Consider the following 24,701-nt stretch of genomic DNA (forward strand, 5'->3'; position numbering starts at 1 on the left):
GCGTCTTCCCGCAAAATTTTACAATTTGCAAATATCTTCTGATTTTTGTTATTTCTCATTTAGTCAAGTCCAGGTCCAGAAAGTTGATTTTTCACATGAAACAAAGAGAACAATGTAACAAATGACAAAATAACAAGTCCGACACGCAGTCGCCAATACAAAATTAATAAAATAAATAAAATAAAATATTAATTATTTTATCTGTATGATTGTCTCTCCTATGAGTCGTCAGGTTTTAATTATTCGGTATCAGACGCTTGACAATGGCTTTTTCGTAAAGGCAATGTTACTCGTAGTTGACCGTGAAATAAAACTGAAATAATCGGACTTCGTAATTAAATCGTTTCCAAAGACTGCTGCGGTAGGTGCGGACTCATAATCTAAATCTCAATATTACAATAATTTGCCAGCCATGCCAAAACGTCGTACAGAGGTGATTGTCTACTAAACAAAAAAATTACACAGTTAGTTAAATCAGATATATTCAATGAATAAGCCTACAGTTCATAATCCTACTTACTTTTATAAATATAAATTCTTTACAGAATCGAGTGCCTAGTGTGGTTGCAACTCGCAGTAATTTTCTATAACATGAAATATGGCGGTGTGCCAGACAATAAAATAAAATACGTGCTTCTCGCACCACTTCAACCATAGCTCTCCTTTCTTAATCAAACATACGAGTAACGTAATTGTGCTTTTGTTTTATCAGCGACACAGCGCTGCAGTTGTGTGCCATAGGCTTTATTTATTTGTCACTGATTATTTATTTAATTAATATCTCGCGTTTCCGAGGAAACTCACGCTCGGCATGCAAATGTGCCTTTATAAATGTCAAGTCAAACAACTGCTTGCATAACAGACAGAGGTGGACTAATGCGTTACTGACTCATTCAATTTGTGAAGCTCTTTCTCTTGAATAAATCGTCCAATTTGGTATAATTGTTTTCAGGTGCGTAGTATTTTTTTTCTTAGAGTCTGAGACGGAACGGATAGGGTGTAGGCAGTCAAAGGGGGGGAATGGGCATCATATGTCCTCTATAGTCCACACATTTGCTCTACGTGACAGGTGTTTGGTTGAAGAAATTACAACCTCCTGATTCGCTCCTAAGATATCTTTATCTGTTTAGAGACACTCATCAGTCTTGTGACTGGTTCAATGCGGCCCGGCTTGAATTCCTCTCCTGTGCCAACCACTTCATCTCAGAGTAGCACTTATGTCCTCAATTACTTGCTGGATGTATTCCAATATCTGCCTTCCTCTACAGTTACTTCCCTCTACAGCTCAATTTAGTACCATGAAAGTAATTCCCTGATGTCTTAACAGATGTCCTATCTGTTCCTTCTCCTTGTCAGTATTTTCCACACATTCCTTTCTTCCCCTCATTCCTTACCTTATCAAGCCACCTACATTTCAGCACTCGCCTAAAGCGCCACATTTCAAATGCTTCGAATCTCTTCTGCTCCTGTTTTCCCACACTCCATACAATACTCTGCTACAGACGTACATTCTTAGAAATACAACGTCTGCTCTGTACGGGAATATACACAATGGATGTACGTGAACAGGTTGTAGAACCATGGTTGACGGCGTATAGTAGTTTGGGTAAGACGAACGCTCGCGATAAGCGGGAAATCCGGGTTTGAGTCCCGATCCGATACAAATTGTCGTCGTCATTCCATTCTACAGCTGATGGTAGTTCGTACTCGCAATTGCGAATTCATTTGATGCGATTCTCATAAATTTCTTCTTCAAGTTAAAGGCTTGTATTTAACACCAGTAGACTTCCCACGGCCAGGAATTCCTTTTTTGTCAGTGCTAGTCTGCTTTTGATGTCCTCCTTGCTCCGTCCGTCATTGATTATTTTGCTGTCTAGGTATCGGAATCCCTCGACTTCATCTACTTCTTGAGCGTCAACCCTGATGATAAGTCTCTCGCTCTTTTCATTTCCGTTACTTCTCATTCCTTTCGTCTTTCTTCGATTTACTTTCAATCCATATACTGTACTCATTAGACTGTTAATTCCATTCAGCAGATCGTGTACTTCTTCATTTTCACTCAGGATAGCAATATCATCAGCGAATTGAGTCACTGATATCCTTTTACCTTGAATTTTTATTCCACTACGGATCCTTTCTTTTATCTCCATAATTGCTTCTCGATGTTCAGATTGGATAGTAGGGGAAAGACTACATCCCTGTCTTACACCCTTTTTATCCGAGCGCTTCGTACTTGGTCGTCGACTCTTAGTACTCCCTCTTGGCTTTTGCACACAGTGTATCTGACCCTTCTCTCCCTATAGCTTACCCTTACTTTTTTCAGAATTTCTAACGTCTCGCACCACGTTACATTGGCGAACGCTTTTCCAGGTCGACAAATCCTTTGAATGTGTCTTGATTTTTCTATAGTCTTACTTCCATTACCAACTGTAATGTCAGAATTGCCTCTCTGTTGCCTTTACCTTTCTTAAAGTCAAACTGATCTCCATTTAACACATCCTGTTATATTGACTTGTATATTATAGATTGCTGCGATCAGTCGTCCTTTTTAAATTTTACTGTGCAGATCTAGATTTCGGCTAGAAGATGCACTATTATTTTCGCTGGATGCATGTAATTTCCTGTTGCTCGGGCTTCATCCACAGTTCATTGAATATTTTCAATGCACTATTGTTTTCGCTCAATGCATGTAATTCCCTGCTGGTTGGGCTTCATCCACAGTTCATTGATTATTCATTGAACGAAAATAATAGTGCATTGTGAATGGCTAGCTTCTAGCCGAAATCTAGATCTGCACAATAAAATTTACAAAGAACTACTGATCGCTACAATCTATATTTTACAAGATCCTCAGTTTTCTTTTCCATTCTTCTGTATACTATCCTGGTCAGCAACTTGGATGCATGAGCTGTTGAGTGATTGCGAAATAATTTTCGCACTTGTCAGCTCTTGCAGTCTTTGGAATTGTGTGGATGATATTTTTTCCGAAAGTCAGATGGTATGTCGCCAGACTTATACATTCTACAGACCAACGTGAATAGTCGTTTTGTTGCGACTTCCCCTAATCATTTTAGAAACTCTGATGGGATGTTATCGACCCCTACTGCCTTGTTTGATCTTAAGTCCTCCAAAGCTCTCTTAAATTCTGATTATAATATTGCGTCCCCTATATCTTCTAAATCGACTGCTGTTTCTTCTTCTATCACATCAGACAAATTTTCTCCCTCATGTGGGCCTTCAGTGTATTCTTTTCATCCGTCCGCTCACTCCTGTGCATTTAACAGTGGAATTCCCATTGCGGTCTTAATGCTACCACTCTTCCATTTAATTTCATCGAACGTTGTTTTGATCGCATTTTTTGTGCAGCGTTTTCGTCTTAGCTTCTCTGCACTTCCTATTTCTTTCACACCTCAGAGACTTGTACTGCTGTATTCCTGAATTTCCCAGAGCTTTTTTGTACTTCCTTCTTTCATCTATAAACGAAGTATTTCTTTTGTTACCTATTATTTCCCCGCAGTTACCTTCTTTGTACATTCTTTTGCAACTTCTGCGGTGGCTCTTTTTAGAGATGATCATTCCTCTTTCATTGTGCTGCCTACTGATCCATTCTGATTGTTGTATCTACAGCCTTAGCACTCTCTGTACCAGGCCTATTTTATGCACCCGTCCCTAGAAACCGGGCAATTTTACCAATATTAAAAAAATTACTGCATCAAATCTACTGTTTGGATTGTGGCAAATTTGGTACCATCTTGAAGCTGCACATTTCTACTTTAATTCTGAGTGAAAGAAACTACTTTACAATGCACAGCTTTAAGGTACAGTTATAGAAATCACTTAGATGTTTTAAGAATTTAGAAAAAGTCATACGAATAAGGGAATACAATTGTGATTTATTTTTAACCAAAATTGTGGCACTACATTACATGTTTCTGATAGTATACAGTATTACATATAAATTTCACACAGAATCATATTGTTTTTTAGTGTGGAAAATTTTAAAGCAAGGTTCCAGGCAGAGTGCAACGCCACACTGTTCACATTCGTATCGTGTCTCTTTGCGAGAAGCCTTGCCACTCTGTTTCTTGCTCCTGGAACTGCACACGTGACACACACGAGCAGCATACTTCTTAGTAGTTGCAGGTATGTGCTGCAAAAAATGTCTCTTTGTTAGCCGACCTACAGTTCCTTCATTTCTTGGAATGAATTCAAGTGTGTCGTCTTCAACAAGCTGAACTGCAAGCACTGTTATAAAGTCTGTTATTGTAATTTTCTTCCTGTGCACTGCATTGTACAGCCAAAATGCATTTGATACTCCCATAAGCAGCAAATGGAAATATAATTTTCGCCACCATTTCACAGTTCTGTGCTGGAACGGATTGTACTGCAGGCGTTGGTCTCCAATATCCACTCCAATTTTATTGAGGTTGTAATCAAGTACCTGAAGTGGTTTCAATACTACAGACCCATTTCTCTTAGTATGCGTACCAAATGTTGCTTGATGCCTTGTAGACAATGTATACACATCTCTCTTATCTTTCCACTTCATTGCCAATACATTATCTTTACGCCGAAAAGACATTTCGCCCTTTTTCAGCTTAGCAGATACTAAATCTTTAGGCAATCCTTTCCTGGATTTGTTCACAGTACCAACAGCTCCAGTGCCTTTCTCTGCCAGTTGCTGAAATAGCTCTGGACTGGAATAAAATCGATCTAAATACACAGTGTGGCCTTTGTTCAGCAAGCTGCTGTCAGACAACAATCGCAAAATAACCGCAGACGAAGAATTGTCAACAATATGCTTACCAGCATAAACTTCAAAATTTACAACATAGCCACTACTGGCTTCAGCAACAGCATATACTTTCAGTCCATACTTATGAGGCTTATTTTGCATGTAAACACGGAAACTCACACGACCTCGAAATGGGCAAATTCCTTCATCAATTGTCACTTTTTCTGAGGGACGATATGCCTGGATACATCGCTCCTTCAAATTATTATAATATGGCAAAACTTTGTAAAGTGGATGAAATCCATCTTCGCCTGGTTTTTTCTGATTTGAATTGTCAACAAGATGCAAGCATGACAGTATCTGAGTGAAACGCAAACGGCTCATGACATGGGGACAAAAGTTACAACTAAGAACAGGATTAGTGCTCCAATGGTCCGCAATTTTGGGCTTTTTCGAAACACACATGTGGAAAATAATACCCAAGAAACGCCTCATCTCACTTATAGTCACTGGCTTCCACGAACTCAAAACTGAATGGGGCTTCAGATTATTTCCTCTTCTTTTCTTCTGTATTGTCTGTGATGCATACAAATTTGTCTGTCTCTTGAGTTCATTTACGTCACTGTCAGTAAGGAACACTTTACTGCAATCCAGTACAGAACTCGACTCATCAATATCCACTAGTATCTGCCTGGGTGTCGTGTTGACAGGCAGAGGTCGGTAGGTGTCAACTGCAGTCCACTCACTGTCTTTCGGATACGGCACAGCTGCTGGATTTGAAGCAACACCTTCAACATCATTCTCGTCTTCATCTGAAGACAAACTGTCATCAATCTCGTCTTCTAAAAAGAATATCACATTATGTGTAACTACATACATCGTTTACACATGTTCAACAGATATGTGCGTACTGCACAATTACGTGGAAAATTCGGAAATACGTACCTTCAAACACACCATTGCATTCAGAATCGTCTGAATCACTCTCTACATTATCCAGAGTGTCGCTATGATTGATCAAATCCGCAATTTCTGCGTCTGATAAACCGCGCCGAAACATGATGACAAACAACTGAATGATATACAGACTGAGAACGCAAAGATAAGTTTTAACATGAATTACAGCGCTGCCGTGACATCTATGGACGCATTTTGTTAATAAACATCTGAAAAACGTATAGCGCTGGCCAAACCCGTAGAAATAACGTTGCAGTGTTTTGAATGAAATTAAATGTAGCGGCCCGTAAATTTTACGGGCTTGGTGATTTTCGCGCGATCCCAGGCCCGTAAATTTTACGGGCTTGGCGCTTAGAGTGTTAGAGAACTTCAAGTGTAACTTGTCAATCTTTAGTACTTCCGTATCCCACTTCTTGGAATAGTGATCCTTCCTGACTAATCTCATAAACGTCAGCCTACTCTTCATCTCTACTAAGTTGTGATCTGAGTTTATATCTGCTACTAGGTTCGCCTGACAATCGAGTATCTGATTTCGGAATCTCTATCTGACCATGATCTAATCTAACCGAAATCTTCCCGTATCACCCGGCCTTTTTCAAGTATACCTCCCCCTCCTGTCATTGTTGAACAGAGTATTCGCTGTTACTAGCTGAAGCTCATTAGAGAACTCAACTAGTTTTTCTCCTCTTTTTACTTTTCCGAAGTTCATATCCTCCTGTATCCTTTTCTTCTGCTCCTTCCCCTACAACTGCGTTCCAGCCCCCATGACTATTAGATTTCCATCTTTTACTGTTTTACCCTTTCAGTATCCTCACTGAACCGTGAATTTACTTTCAAAACTTTTTCTTAAGAATTTACTTTATTTACTAGCGATTCATCAGGAACATTAACACATTTAATCACACTGTGTGAGCTTGGAAGTAGTTGACAGTGGGTAACTGATGGAAACAAATCAAATTTCTTTCAGAAAATGGAAATGTTATTCCCAGAAACCCTTTTTCTTTACAAAAAAAACAGATTTAAAATTATAATCAGAAAGCACCCTCTAAATATCAAGTTACAATTTATTTAGAGGCAGAAAGAACAAATTTTTGACAGTATGAGCTTTCGGGCTGAAAACTTTCTGCTCCCTTTTGACATGGCCGTAGTCACGACCGCTAATAACAACCTATGAAAGACTACACTGGTGCAAATCTGCAACACACCAGATTACTTTAAACTAAAAATTTTAACAACTCACACAAGCACATAAACTATGCACCCCGTAGGAGTGATGGAAATGATACAAAGCACTAACATTAAAAGATTAACTTGCCACCGAAGGTGCAAATTGATACTTAACTTTAAAAAATAAAAAACATAAAAAAATAAAAAAAGACTCTTACGGTGGAAGGTTGGAAACTTTATATACTAAAATAACCATTTAAATAAAAACCCATGAAATGCAATCTTACATACAATATACAAGGTTGGCCAAACATGCTCGACATTACACCTATACCGCCTCTCAAGATGATAGGCAAGATAAAAACATATTTCAGGAATTCGGCCGTTACACTTCAAGCAATAAACACACCGAATCCGAAAAACATGAAAGAGACAGCTATTAACGTACTGCAGACCGACAGACAGACACTAAGTGCCTAACAAATGCGGACGAGAGACAGACGAGCAGGATGGGGACGAGAGGCTGACCAAGATAACAAGTAGAATGTAACAAGTAAATGAAACAACATATCACGAATCACATAAACTGCGATGTCTGGCGAAGATCTGGTGCCGCACCCCTCCCCCTCCCCCCCCCCCCCAAACGCTCTTCCGAACCGGCCGTTGCCAGCCGCTTCAATGGACGCAGGAAGGCGAGCCGATCCCACGTCTCACGGCGTGGCATCTCGCACCGGCCAGACCGATGTCATGGGTTGACTCCTGTTGCTCTCGTGTCGGCCGCGAAGCCACTACCCATCGCTATACGGCGCGGGCCACTGGACTCACGTGGCGACCTCACATGCGCCGATGCTCAAGGCGGACAAGTCATCTTGTGTCTCAGTGCGCGACCGACCAACCGATCGATCCAACTGCGAATGACAGCTGTCCGAGCAACTCGAGCAGACTGGCGGCCTAACGCGCAGACTGAGATGCAGGAACTGGTGGTGGTTAGTGTTTAACGTCCCGTCGACAACGAGGTCATTAGAGTCGGAGCTCATGCTCGGGTTAGGGAAGGATTGGGAAGGAAATCGGCCGTGCCCTTTCAAAGGAACTATCCCGGCATTTGCCTGAAGCGATTTAGGGAAATCACGGAAAACCTAAATCAGGATGGCTGGAGACGGGATTGAACCGTCGTCCTTCCGAATGCGAGTCCAGTGTGCTATGCAGGAACTCAGCCCCTACCGGGCGACCACTAGCTGAGTTCTGCTACTGGCGGAGTGGCAAGACTCTCATTCTGCCAGCTTTAAAGTTTAATCCAAACGACAGACATACTGGCACTCCGGACGACAGACCGACACTAACTACCGCACAAATGCGAACGAGAAACAGACCAGCAACTGGTGATGAGTGACTGACCCAGACTCACTCTGACTGACCAACTGACCAGACTCGCCGCCTAGCGAGCTCATAGCTCCCCTTAAATGCACGTGAACAGGCTACCTTTCCACTTTCCCACCAGAGGGAGACACCAAAGCTGCGATTGCCACTGCGGCGCCACCGCCAGAAACGGAGGGCGTCTGCTTCACACAACGCGCTGCGGCGCGCTCTTCAAAACAGCAATTTTTACCACGGCTCATTCATATACTTTACCTATCTCCTCATCTTCAGCTTGCGACGTCGACGTGTATACCAGAACTATCGTTGTCAGTGTTGGTTGGATTCTGACAAGAACACCCCTAACAGTGAACTGTTCATTGTAACACACTCTTTGCCCTACCTTTCTATTCATAACGAATCCTACACCCTCTAGGACTAGCTGGACTAGGGAATTACCATCGAGTCCACAGCCTATCGTTAACTCCACAATACAAACGGGTGTTTTTAGATTGGGCCGTGACTGGGAAATACTGGCTCCTGATGAACGGCGTCGTATTGCATTCAGTGGTGATCGCGGTTCTGCGCTACCTTGGCTGGTCATCGAATATAGCGGCGACCTGGGAACAGGTCCCATTCATCCACTGTTCTGGAGAGGCACAGCGGTGTTATTTCTGGCGCCATGATATGGGGAGCCAACGCATGCGCAGGTCACCGTTAGTACTTATTGACGGAACACAACAGTGTCTCACGGACATCCTGCGTCCGCGTGTGTTACGTCTCATAAGACAGTATCGTAGTGATATATTTTAACGGGAAGATGCTCGTCTACAAGTAACACGTATCTCTACGAACTGTCTGCGTGATGTTAAGGTATTCCCGTGGCCAGCAAGAGCCCCATACCTTGACCCGATGTAACACGTGTGGGAACAGCTCGGAGATTACAGTGCCGGTTTCAAGGATATCAAGCAACAGTCGCATCGGTTGTGGGCCGGCATACCTCAGGATAGGATACAGCGGTGCATCGGTGCATCGGTACATGCACCCAGGCCGGAAGGAATTCCTGATAAGTGGCCTCATACCGCCAAGTTCTTTGTGAATTAGACTAGATTTTGTAATCACAAAAATAAAAGCACATGTTTCTTTACCCCTGACGTTTCATTCCGTTTCCTCCTGCACTTTTAAAAGGTTCACTTTTTATGTACAGTAGTGTAGTTATTCAGTAGTAAATGTCTGCATTGTACAGTGAAACAATCACCATTTTCTGGTCACATTAATGAAAGCTTTGACGTCATTTTCGAATAGATTATTAACAATGATTCCATATTACATAGTTCATGTAAAATTTATTGCGTGGTTAGCAGAAGTTGAAATTTGTTTCCCTCTCTAGTTAATTTCAGGAAATGTGGCTTTTCCTGAAAGTACTGGCAGTGGTAATATAGTCTGTAAAAATATGTTCAAGGACCTTGTGTCGGCAAAGACTCGAAGAATCTGAATAGTTCATTACTTCGTATGCACGAGTAATTGCGGTAAATCATGGCACCAGAATTCCGTGGAGAAGAAAGCTGTATTGTTCCATTTTATACCAAGATGAGAGCAAAAGTTCAATAGAATTATGTGTAGAATATACTGTACACGTATGTGCGAAAACAGTTAGCTGATCTCTACGTACAGCCGTCTGTTATTTTCCTCTAATTTTACTGATTTACCAGAAAGGCGTTAGCGAGGCTCCCGTTTTCCTTTCGGCAGACGAGACTACAGACTCCCGCGAAAGTCACATCTCTAATTTGGTCACCGGAAAATTGAACGGTAGAGACTCTTGATGCTGTGCCCCGTAATGTGTTGCATCAGTCCAAGCACACAAGCGTTACCAAAACCTTGCATGATGTTTGCGTAAGTGAACAATACTTGTTTTGGATATCATTAAAATGTACTGCAGTGAAAAAAAACCTGTTTCCTCTGAGTTTTAACTTTAAAAATTTTAACGCAATATTATTAACCCCTGTTTCAGAATTTTAATTTTTAAATTTTTTATGCACCAGAGAAGAAAGTAAAAGCACAGGTTCTAGGTCATAGTCACATATGCAGGCGATTACGTGAAGACAATAGACTACGTTCTCACGATTTTAATCCCGAAATAAATCGTGGAGTGTGTGTGTGGCACATGTCACATCAGGAAAATTATTATTCCTGTATCTATAAGCGGCTACTACAAATTTCGGTTCCTTCAAGAGTACAACGTTTCCTGTAGGTTACTGCATCCCAAAATAGGGTGGAACTTTCTGTACCATAGTGACAACCTGGAAAATGTTACAAAGGTACGATGCTCATAAAATGCAAAGTTATGCTGTATAAATCCAATTTCATCGACATTTTTGGTTTTTAAATTTACGTGAGAGGCTAAACGCAATTAAGGTAGACGTAAGGAAAGTGGATGTACGCTAAATGCGCGACATGTGCCCGGTGTTGGTAGGCAAATCAGTGAAAAATTAGTTCCAACTTCCTGAAGACATGGTTTGAAAGCTACTTAAAAGACAGATAGCAATGTGTTGTCTGCCTAAATGAAAAATCTTCCTGGAAACATGTCTCCTCGGGAGTGCCACAAGGATCAGTGTTAGGACCACTTTTGTTTTCTTTGTATGTCAACGATATTTCATCTGTTCTGTCCTCCTGTAAATATCATTTCTATGCCGACGACCTCCAGCTCTACCTAAGCATCAGACCTGAAGATATAAACACTGCAATCGCTCATATGAATGATGATCTGTCTTCAGTAGTGACATGGATGAAAAACCTGTGGCTTAATCCAAATGCAAAAAAGACACGATTAATCTTAATAGCGCATCAGAAATTAATAAGTTCAGATTTTCGCGAACGGCTGCCTCCTATTCTGCTCGACGCTATTACAATACCACATCAGAAAACAATTAAGAACTTGGGCGTAACTTTGGATGAGCATCTCAACTGGGTGGAGAATACAGTCGCAGTGTGCCGGAAAACGTCCGCTTGTCTCTTTGCTCTCAAAAAGTTTCGGAACGTATTTCCACAGGACTTGAAACGCCACCTCGTGCAAGCACTCGTTCTACCGAACCTCCACTATTGAGATGTAATTCAACAAGGCATGAGTAGTGAAAACAACCGACGGCTAGAACTAACTATGAATGCCTCTGTGCGTTACATCTGCAACGTTCGCCGATATGATCATGTCAGTGCTTCATACTCCCAGCTAGGGTGGCTGCGGCCGGAGAAACTGCGTGACTACCACACTCTATGTCTACTTCACCGACTCCTCGTCGCGCAAGCACTTCAGTATCTTGCTTCAGAGATTTAACACCTTTCATGCCATCATAATCGAAACACGAGGTCACTCTTATTTGGTATCCTAACTGTGCCCACTCACAAAACAAAAACTTTTGCAAACGCCTTTTCAGTTGCCTCTGTCCGGCTCTGGAACAAATTGCCCCTTACCTTGCGAAAAATTCAATCCCCTGCTGTTTTTAAGAAGAAGTTGAAGCATTTCCTACTATCATCCTCATAACGTTTACCACAAAATTAATAACACAAGCTAGTGCCTCCGATCTTGCTCCTTTCTCTTCTTCCTCTTCATTTACCTCTATTAACCACGCAATCTTCTTTTCCTTTATATTTCCTTAATTACGTTACATCATGTGTCTATTCTTCTCCTCCCTTCACCATCAGCCTCCCTCATACTCCTTGCTGCTAGCACTCCTATCTAAAATCTGTCTCTATCCTAATGTCTAATTGTAACAGTACTCATCATCTACGAATATAAACTCTATATGTATGTATTTTTCCAAGTGTGCCTTTGTAATTATTTATTTCACTTTTTGTAATAGATGTAGTTCAACATGTCTACTAAAACGTATGAATGTAAAATAAGTAGTATGCCTGGTTAGATGTAAGAGAGGGCCTAATGGCCCTTATCTTGCCAGATTAAATAAATAAATAAAAACACTACTGGGTTGACGATCTGCCGTCTACCTTAGCATCAGGTGTACAGAACATTATCAAACATGAAAAATGTTTCTCCGTCTCTTATTCTTTTTTTACGTAAAATAACAGGCATTTGTTCTAGAGAATGTGGAAACTGTCCTTGTAATATATTGATAACAGACATGACTAACAGTCATAAGCAAGGTAAAAGTATTACTGTTGCTTCTGAATGTTGTTAATAGTGTGTTTGAGTCTATAAGGATTTAACTTACATTGGTTAGTTCTATTAAAAACCGTGTATATTATATTTTTAGTGAGCATTGTTCCCATACAGGGTGCACTGCTGTGTTTGAAAGCAGCGGGGTTTGCGCGTGTGTGAGCATGGGCTTATTTTATTTACCAACATACACTCCTGGAAATTGAAATAAGAACACCGTGAATTCATTGTCCCAGGAAGGGGAAACTTTATTGACACATTCCTGGGGTCAGATACATCACATGATCACACTGACAGAACTACAGGCACATAGACACAGGCAACAGAGCATGCACAATGTCGGCACTAGTACAGTGTATATCCACCTTTCGCAGCAATGCAGGCTGCTATTCTCCCGTGGAGATGCTGGATGTAGTCCTGTGGAACGGCTTGCCATGCCATTTCCACCTGGCGCCTCAGTTGGACCAGCGTTCGTGCTGGACGTGCAGACCGCGTGAGACGACGCTTCATCCAGTCCCAAACATGCTCAATGGGGGGGCAGATCCGGAGATCTTGCTGACCAGGGTAGTTGACTTACACCTTCTAGAGCACGTTGGGTGGCACGGGATACATGCGGACGTGCATTGTCCTGTTGGAACAGCAAGTTCCCTTGCCGGTCTAGGAATGGTAGAACGATGGGTTCGATGACGGTTTGGATGTACCGTGCACTATTCAGTGTCCCCTCGACGATCACCAGTGGTGTACGGCCAGTGTAGGAGATCGCTCCCCACACCATGATGCCGGGTGTTGGACCTGTGTGCCTCGGTCGTATGCAGTCCTGATTGTGGCGCTCACCTGCACGGCGCCAAACACGCATACGACCATCATTGGCACCAAGGCAGAAGCGTCTCTCATCGCTGAAGACGACACGTCTCCATTCGTCCCTCCATTCACGCCTGTCGCGACACCACTGGAGGCGGGCTGCACGATGTTGGGGCGTGAGCGGAAGACGGCCTAACGGTGTGCGGGATCGTAGCCCAGCTTCATGGAGACGGTAGCGAATGGTCCTCGCCGGTACCCCAGGAGCAACAGTGTCCCTAATTTGCTGGGAAGTGGCGGTGCGGTCCCCTACGGCACAGCGTAGGATCCTACGGTCTTGGCGTGCATCCGTGCGTCGCTGCGGTCCGGTCCCAGGTCCACGGGCACGTGCACCTTCCGCCGACCACTGGCGACAACATCGATGTACTGTGGAGACCTCACGCCCCACGTGTTGAGCAATTCGGCGGTACGTCCACCCGGCCTCCCGCATGCCCACTATACGCCCTCGCTCAAAGTCCGTCAACTGCACATACGGTTCACGTCCACGCTGTCGCGGCATGCTACCAGTGTTAAAGACTGCGCTGGAGCTCCGTATGCCACGGCAAACTGGCTGACACTGACGGCGGCGGTGCACAAATGCTGCGCAGCTAGCGCCATTCGACGGCCAACACCGCGGTTCCTGGTGTGTCCGCTGTGCCGTGCGTGTGATCATTGCTTGTACAGCCCTCTTGCAGTGTCCGGAGCAAGTATGGTGGGTCTGACACACCGGTGTCAATGTGTTCTTTTTTCCATTTCCAGGAGTGTATATTATAACATGGACGCACACAACTTCAGCAGAAATCTCTTCCGTAGGTCGAATAAGAAATAACCAATATTCTACCCAGAAATACTTGTTACTAAAATTGGACACCAGTGAAGCAGTAAATATCATATTCTCAGTCAGTAATAATTTTAGAGGTGGACACACAGAATTACTCGGTATCAGACGAGAAACGACTGCAGAAAACAGATACCTCCACTGGCAACGGAACCAGTGCTGGTAACACAACTACACATGGTACCTGATATACAGACAAAGGAAAGAAACACACCAAAGAATAACTTATTGCTGTACACAATTGTCGAATCATGATCTATGAGTGCGTATAATAACGACAATGGAATAAAATACCAGTTACGTGTGTGTCACATTCCTGCCGTGCAATATAGAATTTCACTGCACATAAATATAGCGGCTTGGTCGTGTATGAAACCCATATTCAGCACCCATTGCACGACAGTTTAGTCCCACAAAACCAATGAGTTGCCAGTTATTACACTGTTGTTCATTAAAATTGCTACACCAAAAAGAAATGCAGATGATAAACGGGTATTCATTGGACAAAGATATTAGACTACAACTGACATGTGATTACATTTTCACCCAATTTGGGTGCATAGATCCTGAGAAATCAGTACCCAGAACAACCACCTCTAGCCGTAATAACGGCCTTGATACGCCTGGGCATTGAGTCAAACACAGCTTTGGTGGCGTGTACTGGTACAGCTGCCCATGCAGCTACAACACGATTCCACAGTTCATCAAGAGTAGTGACTGGCGTATTGTGACGAGCCAGCTGCTCGGCCACCATTGACAAGACGTTTTCAATTGGTGAGAGATCTGGAGAACGTGCTGGCCAGGGCAGCAGTCGAAAATTTCTTTATCCAGAAAGGCCCGTACAGGACCTGCAACATGCGGTAGTGCATTATCCTGCTGAAATGTAGGGTTCGCAGGGATCGAATGAAGGGTAGAGCCACGGGTCGTAGCACATCTGAAATGTAACGTCCACTGTTCAAAATGCCGTCAATGCGAACAAGAGGTGACCGAGACGTGTAACCAATGGCACCCCATACCATCACGCCGGGTGATACGTCAGTATGGCGATGAGGAATACACGCTTCCAACGTGCGTTCACCGTGATGTCGCCAAACACGGATGCGACCATCATGATGCTGTAAACAGAACCTGGATTCATCCGAAATAACGACGTTTTGCCATTAGTGCACCCAGGTTCGTCGTTGATTACACCATCGCGGGCGCTCCTGTCTGTGATGCAGCGTAAAGGGTAACCGCGGCCATGGTCTCCGAGCTGATAGTTCATGCTGCTGCAAACTTCGCCGAACTGTTCGTGCAGACGGTTGTCTTGCAAACGTCCCCATCTGTTGACTCAGGGATCGAGACGTGCCTGCACGATCCGTTACAGCCATGCGGATAAAATGCCTGTTATCTCGACTGCTAGTGATACGAGGCCGTTGGGATCCAGCTCGGCGTTCCGTATTACAGTCCCGAACCCACCGATTCCATATTGTGCCACCAGTCATTGGATCTCGACCAACGCGAGCAGCAATGTCGCGATACGATAAACCGCAATCGCGACAGGCTACAATCCGACCTTTATCAAAGTCGGAAACGTGATGGTACGCATTTCTCCTCCTTACACGAGGCATCACAACAACGTTTCACCAGGCAAAGCCGCTCACCTGCTTTTTTGTGTATGAGAAACCGGTTGGAAACTTTCCTCATGTCAGCACGTTGTAAGTGTCGCACCGGCGCCAACCTTCTGTGAACGCTCAGAAAAGCTAATCATTTGCATATCGCAGCATCTTCTTCCTGTCGGTTAAATTTCGCGTCTGTAGCACGTCATCTTCGTGGTGTAGCAATTTTAATGGCCAGTAGTGTAGATATGAATGTGGCCCACAAACCACAACACTTGGTGCTGCACACAATCATGCAGCAGCTGAACTGTCCACTGTTTCTCGTCCGTGTACAGCTTGGTCACATTCCACACAGGCCATTGCGACCCTTCAGTCGCGTTTCTCGGCTTCACGGCGCTCACCGTTCCTGTATCACTCGACGGCGTATTGACCGTCAACAAATTCTCTTGCGATCTTGGCCAGCTACGCCAATACAAGATGCCGCCGCCACGACAGCGACCCATTTGAGATGTTGTCATCTCCCACTTCTTGCTGCTGCCTGCGTCCCACGTCTACTCCTTGCCCAGCCGAGCCGGCAGAATTAAACATAAAAAAAGGCGATCAGTCGACGCCGCTTACAAGGGCATGGTCCAATAAGACGTGTGGAAACCTACCCTGAAATTATTGACATAGAAAGAAGACAATGAAAGAAATGCACCGTCAAAATTTTAACTGCTATGAGGCACTGCAAGTATAAAAAAATAAGGGTGAAAACTGACAAACTCGTAGCGAACCAGGCAGCGATAGAAATGTACACCCCTACTGGCACTGTAGTAACTGCGCATGTTCAACTAGACACAGAAACAGCCGAGGTCGGCGGTACATTTGTATACAGCAACACGACACAACCCGATCGCAGTTTGTAAAGGATGTTTCAGGTTACCGTTCGTTGATAGTTCCTCTGACACTACAGTGCACAATTACTATTCTCTCGAATTAGCCACTCAAGTAACATCTATTTCAAATTATCAGTTGCTTTTTGTAGTGTGGTAAGTATTGACAATACAGATGAAGCTGAATTAATATTTATTGTGTTTCGTAAGGCATGCCTGCTAACAGCACCTTTTTTTTTAATTCTAGATTCACAGTGATGTTGAATCCAGTTAACGTTCTCAATTTAGCAATGATGAAATGTGAAGAACGTGGTTTCCAGCCGAAATCACCTACTTCTCCTGAGGACTTACATATGTGTCATTTCTTAGTTGATTTCCTTGACACTCATTCGAATGATATCGATATTTCGTTTGAAATTGTGGATACGTTAGAAGAAGTAGAAAATAACTGTAACGATTCCATGAATTGTGGTTCGGGTGACGTTAGCTGTGCCAGAAAAAAACAAAGAAAAGCCATTGAAATATTGGTTAAACGAAGGGCGGGGGGGGGGGGGGGGGGAAATCGCTTGAAGTTACGTAATGTGCAAAGGTGTTTTGTTTCGCAAAATCGGAGCGTGAACTGTACAAATGGAAGAACGAATTACACGAAGTAAGAAATGTGCGCCAAACGGAAATCCGAAACCATTTGAATTAAAAACTATTCGAAAGATTTAAAACTGCTCGTGAGAAGATATGCACCGTTCCAGAAGGAGATCTACGAGACTGAGCCCACCGAATTGCATCTGACATGAACATTGCTGATTTCCAGGCTTCGTAGACATGGCTACGCAGGTTCAAGAAATCGTATAGAATAGGAAGTCTGAAAATTACCACGTTTATGTCACGAAAACGTGTAGAGCAGCTGCCAGTGATAGACAGTGCTATAGAGAAAAAAATGGTTCGAATGGCTTTAAGCACTATGGGACTTAACATCTGAGGTCATCAGTCTTCTAGACTTACAACTACCTAAACCTAACTAACCTAAGAAATCTCACACATCCATGCCCGCAAGGCAGGATTCGAACCTGCGACCGTAGCAGCTGCGCGGTTACGGACTGAAGCGCCTAGGACCGCTCGGCCACAGCGGCCGGCTGCTATAGGAAATTCATAGCTGCGTAAAGACGAAACTTACTGTTATCCCCGCAACTGCTGCTTATAGCGCTGATCAATCAGGTTTAGTGAAAGAACTGCTCTTTATCATTTCGGGGTGAAAAAAGATGGAGTCGGTTGCCCAACCAATGAATGCAATGACACATTCATGTACGACATTGCAAGTGATAAGTATGAATGATTTACTGTGTCCGCAGCTGTATGTCAGACTTCAAGAACCACAAGGCAAATTGGGATCAAAAATAAAAAATGGACTGTTTAGTGGCAAAAAACTTGTAATCGACGTATCAAAATCTGGAAAAATGGGAAGAAATAATTTTCAACCTTTCGTTCGAAACAAATTCCTACCAGCTGCAGAAACTAATTCACTGCTTTTGTTGGATTCATGGTCTGGACATAAAGATGCCTCTGTTTTTGTCGAGGACGACGACAAATCTGTAGATGTTGTAATGTGGATTCCACCTGGGACTACTAGTGCGATTCGACCTCTCGATAAAGAATTTTTTCGACAGTGGAAAGCATTTTTCAGGAAATTGTCAGACAACATAATTCTCAATATCTCTCTCTCATCTCAGGTTCATCACCGTAACAGTATTCTTGAGCTCCAGTCCATTTGTGCATTACCAGTATTCTTTGCCACGCTTTAACGAATTGATCAAGTATGCCTGGTATGGAGCGCAATACGCAGAACAACGGCCGGGACCATTTCTGACTCCATCCCAGTTCTGTCTAAATAAAACTAGAGGTTACTGCAGAGTACCTGACTCCATCAATTTTTCCTTTGTCTGGTGTGCCTAGTGCAACAACAATCTTTGTTTTTCAATAGACACTTTGAACTTTTGTGACGACTACAGGTAATTAAAAAAAAGATTGTTTCACTCGTAGTCATAAGTACAACATTCAAACATTATTATAATGAATGGCCTACAGGAATTGTTATAAAATGTAGTACTGCAAGACATATTTCATTTCAGTAAATTACAAGTCCTCATTGATGGAGGAATTACATGTGTCGATATGAAGTTATTCAAAAAAATGTTTATATAGTTTAAGCCAGGTTTTCACCGGAGCAGCCGGCAGGAGTGGCCGAGCGGTTCTAGGCGCTTCAGTCTGGAACTGCGCTACCGCTACGGTCGCAGGTTCGAATCCTGCCTCGGGAATGGTTGTGTGTGTCGTCCTTAGGTTAGTTAGGTCGCCATTTGAACCAATTTTTCACCGGAGCAAACGAGATAACAAGTACGAGCCAAAGAGAATTCTGTCGGGTGTACCCGGTACGCTTCTTGCAGGTCTTTCAACTGAACCCATCTGCAGCTACTTACGTGTCCCTAACCCTCCCCAGTTACCTAATCGGAAATTGGAGACGTGCAGTTTAAGTGGAAACCGGACCACATGTCTTTCGTGGCCACTCCAACATTTGTGAGAAGTGAATGCTCGGTTAAAAATCATAGTGAAAAAGTTGTATTCTGAACGGGAGTTGATCTCACCCTCTTTGGATCACAAAGTGCGCTCTTTTCCACTAGACCATTTTTGTTCCAGAAAAAAAGAAAATGACCATTGGATCTTACAAGTGTAGTGGAAACTCTATCTGTGTCGACGCTTGAGATGATGCTCGACATCGCTAATTAGATTTCAGTTTACAAATTTCCCCTCAATGGTAATGAGAAGCCAGGGAAAAATGGCAGACGACATACAAGAAAAATTTTGAACCAGTGCATTCCGTGTAAAGTGCATGATCTCCACGCACATCACGCTTCCATACCAATCGAGACACTTAAATTCTTTCTTCCCTGCGCCATTTTGCATACTCCGTCAAGAACAGAGCGTTCGCCATGCAAAATAATCCTCACTGAACAGCAGAGTTCTGCAGTTTCGCTCTAACAAGATATAGTTGTATCCTGTATGCCGTATATTAGGTCCAAAAACTAAAAGCTAATAACACAGCATTCATAGACAATGTTCCCTACCTCGTGTTCTTTTACGAACCCTCTATTATAAACGACTCTACCCATATACAAGTGAGCGGTAGTGAATTTTCTGCAAATGCTCATTCGCTCGTGTTCGCTTCCATTCGCTCTATTGTAAACCAGCCTTTAAGTGCTTAAAATTGGTGTCTGTGAACTCCGAACGATTCTGCTACGCGGCGCTGCGTGAGTGATTGTCGAGTCGTGCGCTAGGCGGGCAAGACTGAACAAACCGCTATTATGAGCTGTTCTTCGCGCGGCAAAAATGTGTAACTTCAACATTTCTTACAAAAGACTTGCAGTCCCTTTTACAAGCTAAAATTTAGGCGGTACATTTCTTTAGTTGTCTTCTACCTGTTTAAAAAATTTCAGGGTAGGTATCGACATGTCTTATTGGACCATTCCCTTATTAGGCTAGTGGCGCTGCTCGAAGTCTACGGCGCCCGTTTCGCCCTGTAGGCTAGTGCTTTCCACTCTGAGAGAACTTTCGCGTATAATAAGTGACATGCACACATCGCTCAGAGTCAGCTAGCAGACATTGTCCGAAGCTGGGGCAATACCACCTACAGTCCCGGTCTGATAGTGTAGATCTTTCGTGTAGACGGCAGTCTATCTCTCGACAGCTGCCCTCAGTAGTTCTCAGACAAGAAAACATTGTACCTGCATTGTTGGTGGAGCTGGGAGTACTCTAAGGATGACTTAATGGCCATGCTGCCTACAGGATTTGTACGATATTTTACAGCTTTTACCCTAACATGTCTTGATTGTGTATTTTCCACACATTAATTGAGAGTAATCACGAAACTGTCTGTTTTGAGCCATAATTTCTCGCCGTGGCATATTTCGAAACGAAAATATCGTGTGTTTTACATCCCATAGAACCGATACAGGCAGTCTGCATATTTCGAAAGGACTTAGGATTCGAACCTGCGGCGGTTCCGGACTGAAGCGCCTAGGCAACAGCGACCGGCTACTGCAGAGCAAAGAACTGACACAAGCATAGCAGGCACATTATACACAATCAATAAACAAAAAAAAAGAATATGTCACCGAAGAGACTCCAATATGATTGAGACACTAACGCGCTGTCCATTGAGAAACATTTCCATTTCAATTATCTGCTCTAGAGACGTGTACCGTGTTGTCGGAACAGTTGAAGCAAGTCTCGATGGATAGGTCTACTCACGGTGAAGTCAATGTCAGCGATGTGTCGGCAAATGAAAGTGATGAAGAGAGCTGCCAGGACGTGGAACCGCGACTAAATTGTGCATTAATTCATTGGCACGAGGAGAGGCCCATGCTATGGAATGTACTGTTACTGGACTACCCTAGGCCGAGATGAGAAGCAATATTTGTTGGCTGTAACTGCTATAGTTTTTAGCACCTTCACAGGACAACTTTACTAGAATAACGATAGATTATCGATATGTGAAATGTTACAAAGTGAACGAAAACTGTTGGAAGTCGAACCGTAATGTGTAGAAACCAATTGCTACACAGTGTTTGTGTCAGTTATTCAGAGAAAAAATGTTGGGATTTGGAAGGACCTTCATGTAAATAGTGCAGTGAAAGGAGAAATTTATTATCAGGCACAGAACGGTTAACTATTATGGTCAGTAATCTCCCATTTGTTTAAATATAAAGTGAGAGTGGAGTCAACATGAAAGAAATTAGAGTCTGTGAGTAATGTCCATCCCGTCTGAACATCCCAAAATAAACTGTTACACAAACATTGCATTCCCGGTTAGTTATATTCAACAATAATTTCAAGAACGTTTTAAACACTGCTCAAGAACGAGGAGTCACCTTACGGCTTCAGTGGCTCCAGATTTTGCATCAGTAGCTGTCTTCATATATCACGAGTTAGGCTCAAAGTATTTGCAAAGTGTTTATAATAAACTATTGAAAGAAACACCTTTTAATTTCAACGCCGCGCGTGGTCGCCGTGCGGTCTACGGCGCCTTGCCACGGTTCGCGCGGCTCCTCCCGTCGGTGGTTCGAGTCCTCCCTTGAGCATGGGTGTGTGTGTTGTTCTTAGCGTAAGTCAGTTTAAGTTAGCTTAAGTAGGGATTGATGACCTCAGCAGTTTGGTCGCTTAGAACTTAACACAAATTTCCAATTTCAATTTCAACATGACAGGGTAGCATTCGTTAATTACGTACCAAGTTTACGTTCCAGGTTACAGCCGTTGCTGCATCTGACGGTCATCTGCCCGGAACCGCACTAGATGTTGCTCTATTGCTGGCTGAAACGACGGTGGACCATGGAGAGTTGAGCTGTATTGACACATCTCGTTGAAGTGCTTGAAGAACCCCCATGACGTCCAGCATTCCTAGCCATGGAAACAGCAACTTCTTGAACAATTTGTGGCACAGTTGGCCGCCGGCCTCTCCCAGAAGCAATTAGTAAATCAAAAGTTAATTCGAACTTCTGAATCACGTTCTTCAACCTCGGTGCGGAAAGAGGATATTAAGTATTCCTTCAGTATGTCGATACTCGTGAATAACAGCAGCACTGTTACTGTTGTTTTAATAACACAGACGCGAGTAAAGGCCTGCTTACCTTGTCCAGACCCTTGTAGACTTTCTGCAACTGTAATGCAGACTGATGCTTATGTTTGAACACTTACGCACCAGCAAAGCCGCCTAACTGGAAGTCATGAAACTAACAATTAACTGTGTAGAATACAGCCTGAACATCATACCTACAGTGTTGGGTATTCATACGGTAAATATTTTTCCGTTCACACGGGCTCGAATAGCGAAAGTATAATTATAAACACTCTATACATACGTCTTTGTCCATATATAATATAAATAACATAAGAGTGTAACAGGTATTTATACACTAATGGCCATTAAAATTGCTACCCCACGAAAACGACGTGCTACAGACGCGACATTTAACCGACAGGAAGAAGATGCTGTGATATGCAAACGATTAGCTTTTCAGAGCATTCACACAAGGTTGGCGCCGGTGGCGACACATACAACGTGCTGACATGATGAAAATTTCCAACCGATTTCTCATACACAAACAGCAGTTGAACGGCATTGCCTGGTGAAACGTTGTTGTGATGCCTCGTGTAAGGAGGAGAAATGCGTACCATCACGTTTCAGACTTTGATAAAGGTCGGATTGTAGCCTATCGCGATTGCGGTGTATCGTAACGCGACATTGCTGCTCGCCTTGATCGAGATCCAATGACTGGTAGCAGAATATGGAATCGGTGGGTTCAGGAGAGTAATAGGCAACGCCGTGCTGGATTCCAACGGCCTCGTATCACTAGCAGTCGAGATGACAGGCATCTTATCCGCATGGCTGTAATGGATTGTGCTGCCACGTCTCGATCCCTGAGTCAACAGATGGGGACGTTTGCAAGACAACAACCATCTGCACGAACAGTTCGACGACGTTTGCAGCAGCATGGACTATCAGCTCGGAGACCATGGCTGCGGTTACCCTTGACGCTGCATCACAGACAGGAGCGCCCGCGATGGTGTACTCGACGACGAACCTGGATGCACGAATGGCAAAATGTCATTTTTTCGGATGAATCCAGGTTCTGTCTACAGTATCATGATGGTCGCATCCGTGTTTGGCAACATTGCGGTGAACGCACAGTGGATCCGTGTATTCTACATCGCCATACTGGCGTGTCACCCGGCGTGATGGTATGGGGTGCCATTGGTTACACGTCTCGGTCACCTCTTGTTCGCAATGACGGCACGTTGAACAGTGGACGTTACATTTCAGACGTGTTACGACCCGTGCCTCTAACCTTCATTCGATCTCTGCGAAACCCTACATTTCAGCAGGATAATGCACGACCGCATGCTGCAGGTTCTGTACTGGCCTTTCTGGATACATAAAATGTTCGACTGCTGCCCTGGCCAGCACATTCTCCAGATCCCTCACCAATTGAAAACGTCTGGTCACTAGTGGCCGAGCAACTGACTCGTCACAATACGCCAGTCACTACCCTTGATGCACTGTGGTATCGTGTTTAAGCTGCATGGGGAGCTGTACCTGTACCAGTCAACCAAGCTCTGTTTGACACAATGCCCAGGCGTATCAAGGCCGTTGTTACAACCAGAGGTGATTGTTCTGGGTACTGATTTCTCAGGATCTATGCACTCAAATTGCGTGAAAATGTAATCATATGTCAGTTCTAGTATAATATATTTGTCCAATGAATACCCGTTTATCATCTGCATTTCTTCTTGGTGTAGCAATTTTAATGGCCAGTGGTGTGTTTTGATCCATTTTCCACATTAATGTCTACCCCCACATAGTTAAAAAAAGAAATAAATTTAGTGGATTTCCCACAGATGAAAGTACGTCAACAGTTCATATATCTACTTAGTTTTATTTGTTGTGCGTCACATTTGTGTTTCAAAAGGCATCAATACTTTGCCTGTGTTCCTGCTACTCACTTGTAAGTCGCTGATACAAATTTGTAGTCGCCAATGAATAGTGCATCACATCTAGTGGCGACAGCTGTTTATAAATTAAGAAATTCCTGCAAGTTTCCGACGTTGTGTACATGTATAAAATTTAATACGAGTACATGTGTTCCGAGTAGGGTTTTGCCACCGACATGAAGTGAAGTAATGGGAGCAGGATTCTGAGGATATAAACTAAATAGATACCAATACAATTGTCACCCATGTGTTGCACTACAGCTTCTTAACGTGGCCGTTGATACCTGTGGCCGAGTTAACAGAAAATGTCACCTCAGGCTGACGCAAGAAGCCTTAGAGGAGCGGGGCAGACGGAAGCTGACTAGGTTATCTTTTGCAGGCAGCTACAGGCAGGCTGTGCTGACACAGCAGGAATCATCGCCTGGGCATCACAATACAAGTTACCACCTCAAGGACACGGACAGAGCTGCAACACCACTGACACAGCCAAAGTTACAAAAGCCATACTGTAGCAGTATGACTTATCACACAATTCTGGATCCGCCACCAGGTCATTTCCTTGGTCTATGTGATGAAGAGTAGCGGTCTGGCACAGTGGTGGGTCTAGTCACCGTAAATACCGTCCGTTTCAGCTATGCAG

General features: G+C 43.5%; 1 protein-coding gene across 1 annotated transcript; it reads right to left on the reverse strand.

The window, feature by feature from the left end:
* Window positions 1–3,961: 3,961 nt before the first annotated feature.
* On the reverse strand, window positions 3,962–5,614 carry LOC124776035 (piggyBac transposable element-derived protein 4-like). Its single transcript, XM_047250875.1, has one exon. It carries the CDS (start codon window positions 5,612–5,614, stop codon window positions 3,962–3,964), a length of 1,653 nt encoding a protein of 550 aa, XP_047106831.1.
* Window positions 5,615–24,701: the final 19,087 nt, after the last annotated feature.

The sequence above is a fragment of the Schistocerca piceifrons genome, chromosome 2 (genome assembly GCF_021461385.2).
Source record: "Schistocerca piceifrons isolate TAMUIC-IGC-003096 chromosome 2, iqSchPice1.1, whole genome shotgun sequence".
Taxonomy (NCBI): domain Eukaryota; kingdom Metazoa; phylum Arthropoda; class Insecta; order Orthoptera; family Acrididae; genus Schistocerca; species Schistocerca piceifrons.

Excerpts from the sequence above, each read along its gene's own strand:
- LOC124776035 (XM_047250875.1), bottom strand. The coding sequence starts at position 5,614 with ATGTATGTAGTTACACATAATGTGATATTCTTTTTAGAAGACGAGATT.